General features: G+C 43.8%; 1 protein-coding gene across 1 annotated transcript in view; it reads left to right on the top strand.

Moving 5' to 3' along the window:
* The window catches only part of lama5 (laminin, alpha 5), a gene marked incomplete at its 5' end in the record, with an annotated part of 136,262 nt that overhangs the window by 110,989 nt on the left and 20,273 nt on the right, over positions 1–5,000 (top strand). The window contains 4 exons of the mRNA XM_080031653.1: positions 1,406–1,519; positions 1,979–2,161; positions 3,191–3,333; positions 4,222–4,401. Coding sequence (XP_079887779.1) covers positions 1,406–1,519; positions 1,979–2,161; positions 3,191–3,333; positions 4,222–4,401 — 620 coding nt within the window. The remainder of the gene's footprint in view (positions 1–1,405; positions 1,520–1,978; positions 2,162–3,190; positions 3,334–4,221; positions 4,402–5,000) is intronic.

The raw sequence follows: 5,000 nt of genomic DNA, 5'->3' as shown, positions 1-5,000 counted from the left end.
TAAAAATGTTCTGAGAGACTGTCCCCACCATTTTTAAAAACAAATTAACGCCCAAAGTAACAAAGTAACGCTATCGGGGTGGTTGAGGAAATGAAGTAAAAATAAATATGGTTGAGGATAATCCTAAATTTGGAAGTTTCAGTAGATAAAGTATTTATTTTGTGCATGGACTTGTACACACACACACAGACACTTGCAGCATCATGAATTAGGAATACAAATGAACTAAATACTTCAAATAAAATAGAAAAAATATTATAATGATCAATTTAAAATGAATATATTATATAATATAAAAACTAAACGAGTCTCAAACACACACAATCAATGAACGTTTAAATAATTGTGTCAGTCTGGATGTTTCTTTAGATACACTAGTGCAGTGCCCGTAGGAAGCAGGTCTGCTGTGTGTGTCCCGCTTGTCACTCATTTCAAGCTTTTGGTCGCAGCAGCCAATCAAACCAGAGGGAGGCGGGGTTTAGCCGGAGACTACGGTTGCGTTCCGAATCGCATACTTTCTACTATATAGTATGTAGAAAAAAGATTTAGGATGTCCCGATTCTTGTGGCCAGATTTAGGATGGTTAGAAGTACCCGGATGTCCTACTTCATGCGGCCAAGATTGTTAGTGTTGAAAAGTGCATCCTATTTGGGCGATTCTGACCCACAATCCAGTGCGCACGTGAAGTGACGTAACATCGACGAAGCCTCCATATGAAAACAAACGGGGATGCGACGGATATAAAAGCAAGAGGCAAGATCAAGGCGCAATGTTATGATGAAATAAGAGAGAAAAGTATATCCCAATAGTATGCCTACTGCATCCTAACTAGATTATTTTTATCATCGGATGTAGTATGTAGAATAGAAAAAAAAAAGAGTATGCGATTCGAAACGCAACCTACTTCATGCCCGTCGTTACTGTGGCCTTCAGTGTGCGCATGTATTCGCCGCCAGCATGATATAAATATGATAACTTCTACATATTTGGTCATAACTTCATAATCAATCAAGGATGCACACCTTCGTGCCGTGCGCAAGGAAGCTCATGCCGATCTGACTCATACTCAGAGAGATATGCGAGCCACAGACACACACACAGACACACACACACACACACACACACAGACACACACACACAGACACACACACACACAGACACATACACACACACACACACACACACACACACACAGACACACACACACACATACACACACACACACACACACACACACACACACACACACACACACACACACACACACAGACACACACACACACACACACACACACACACACACACACACACACACACACACACAGACACACACACACACACACACACACACACAGACAGACGTTTCTTGGTTTCTAGATACATCTTGTCTTTTCCCCGTCTACAGACTTGAAGCCGCAGCTTGACGACGCCCAGCAACGACTGAAAGAAGCAAAAACTAAACACACCACCGTGATGAAAGACCTGGAGAAGATTCAGAACAACCTCAACTTCACCTCGAGTATGTACAGTCAATACACACACACACACACGCACACACACACACACACACACACACGTGCACACAAAGGGAACGCACACACACACACGCACACAAAGGGAACGCACACAAAGGGAACGCACACACAGGAACACACAAACACACGCACACAAACACACACACACACACACACACACTCTCACTCTGAAATCTATACACACATACACACACAAATACACACACACACACACACATACTCTCTCTCTCTCACTCACTCACTCAAACACACACACACACACACACACACACACACACACACACACACACACACACACACACACACACACACACACTGAGACCCTTACTTTCATGTTATGGGGCTTAAGCTTTATATTATTATATTTTTTATCTACTCAAACGTATTTCAATTAATAATTCTAATAACTATATATTTAACCTTCTTTTCCTTGTCATGAACAGATGTGAGTCAGGAAATAGACGAAGCAAAGCGATTGGCCGATCAGGCGAACACCACGGCAACGCAGGTCAGCGACGTGCTTCGACCAATCACAGAGCAGCTGGACAAATGGCAGGAAACCTACGGAGACGCAAACGCCACTAATGATGACATCAGCAACGCTCTGATGGAGGCCAACAAGACCGGTAGGGTTAGGGACAGTACACAGACACACAGAGAGACAAACAGACAGACAGACAGACACAGACAGACAGACAGACAGACAGACAGACACACATGCAGGCACGCAGAGAGATAGACAGACAGACAGACAGACAGACAGACAGACAGACAGACAGACAGACAGACAGACAGACACACATGCAGAGAGACAGACAGACAGACAGACAGACAGAGAGACAGACAGACAGACAGACACACACGCAGAGAGACAGACAGACAGACAGACAGACAGACAGACACACACACACGCTTTTAGTATGAGCAGGACGTTAGTAGGGCTTTTAGTATGAGTAGGACGTTAGTAGGGCTTTTAGTATGAATAGGATGTTAGTAAGGCTTTTAGTATGAGTAGGATGTTAGTAGGGCTTTTAGTATGAGTAGGACGTTAGTATGAGTAGGATGTTAGTAGGGGACGTTAGTAGGGCTTTTAGTATGAGTAAGACGTTAGTAGGGCTTTTAGGATGAGTAGGACGTTAGTAGGGCTTTTAGTATGAGTAGGACGTTAGTAGGGGACGTTAGTAGGGCTTTTAGTATGAGTAAGACGTTAGTAGGGCTTTTAGGATGAGTAGGACGTTAGTAGGGCTTTTAGTATCAGTAGGACGTTAGTAGGTGACGTTAGTAGGGCTTTTAGTATGAGTAGGACGTTAGTACGGGACGTTAGTAGGGCTTTTAGTATGAGTAGGACTTTAGTAGGGCTTTTAGTATGAATAGGACGTTAGTAGGTGACGTTAGTAGGGCTTTTAGTATGAGTAGGGCTTTTAGTATGAGTAGGACTTTAGTAGGGCTTTTAGTATGAGTAGGACGTTAGTAGGGCTTTTAGTATGAGTAGGACGTTAGTAGGGCTTTTATTATGAATAGGACGTTAGTAAGGCTTTTAGTATGAGCAGGACGTTAGTAGAGCTTTTAGTATGAGTAGGACGTTGGCAAGTATTTTCCAACACACACAATAAATTGGAGTGCTACTGATTTAACGTGACTGTTTTTCTGTGCAGTTCAGACCCTGGGCGACACCATCCCCGTGCTGATGAAGAAACTGGACAAGCTTCAGAACCACTCCACCCAGATGCCAAACATCTCAGAGAACATCATACGCATCAGACAACTCATACAGCAAGCACGCAACGCTGCCAGCAAGGTACTGACACACACACAGACAGAGACACAGACAGACAGACACACAGACACACAGACAGACAGACAGACACACAGACAGACAGACACACAGACACAGATAGACACACAGATAGACACATAGACAGACAGACAGATACACAGACATACAGACAGACAGACACACAGACAGACACAGAGAGACAGACAGACAGACAGACAGACAGACAGACAGACAGACAGACAGACAGACAGACAGACAGACAGACAGACAGACAGACAGACAGAAGCTGATACTCATTATGGATAAATACATGAGTGAGAAGGGGATGAGATTAAATAGGTTTTCTTCTTCTCACCCCTTTTCGAAACGGTAAAGCAAAGTGTTAGACAGTTTATTTTCATTTGTGGTTTTCATTATGTGTGTAAATAAAAAAACATTTTATCAATAAAAAATGTATAAAAGAATAAGCCAATATGTGTGTTCCCCCCGTCACAGACAGACAGACACACAGACAGACACACAGACAGACACACAGACAGACACACAGACAGACAGACACTGTAAACACACACACACACAATCTGAATTGGGAATTGAAAACCCCTTTTTCACTATTGCCTCTTATTTAACCTCTTCCCCTTTTGTACATTACTCATTTGTTGTTGTGGATCCTGATTGTTATTTAATTTTTAATTTTTTTTCTTATACTTTTTTTTTGTGTTTGTATTATTTTAACATAATCAATAAAAAAATGGCTACTAAAAATATAGGCTATATACTTTTCCCTACAGCATTCTCAAATATGTGTGTCCCCCCCCCGCCCCCCTAAAAATATAGGCTATATACTTTTCCCTACAGCATTCTCAAATATGTGTGTTCCCCCCCCCCCCCGCCCCCCGTCCCATCCAGGTGGGCATCCCGGTGAAGTTTAACGGGGCGTCCGCGGTGCAGGTGCGTACCCCTCAGAACGTGGCTGACCTGGCCGCCTACACAAACCTCAAGTTCTACATCACGCTGCCGGAGGGGAGCAGAGGACGCAGGCAGGATGACGGGACCAGGCAGTTTGTCTTCTACCTCGGAAACAAGGACGTAAGTAACAATATAGCAACAGACAGACAGACAGACAGACAGACAGACAGACAGACAGACAGACAGACAGACAGACAGACAGACAGACAGACAGACAGACAGACAGACAGACAGACAGACAGATACACAGACACGCAGACAGACAGACACACAGACAGACAGACACACAGACACAAACACACAGACACAGACAGACATATACACACACAGACATACAGACGGCACACGGCAGTCTGTCTTCTACCTCTTAAACAAGGACGTAAGTAACAATATAGCAACACACACACACACACGTACAAACAGACAGACAGACAGACAGACAGATACACAGACAGACAGACATACATACAGACAGACATACATACAGACAGACAGACAGACAGACAGACACACACACACAAACACACAGACAGACAGACAGACAGACAGACAGACAGACAGACAGATACACAGACAGATACACAGACAGACAGACAGACAGACAGACAGACAGACAGACAGACACACACACACAAACACACAGACAGACAGACAGACAGACAGACAGACAGACAGACAGATACACAGACAGATAGACAGACAGACAGACAGACAGACAG

The sequence above is a fragment of the Ammodytes marinus genome (assembly GCF_949987685.1).
Source record: "Ammodytes marinus genome assembly, chromosome: 7".
Classification (NCBI taxonomy): Eukaryota; Metazoa; Chordata; class Actinopteri; order Uranoscopiformes; family Ammodytidae; genus Ammodytes; species Ammodytes marinus.
The sequence above is the reverse complement of the archived record's forward strand: the minus strand, read 5'-3'. Positions and strand labels throughout refer to the sequence as shown.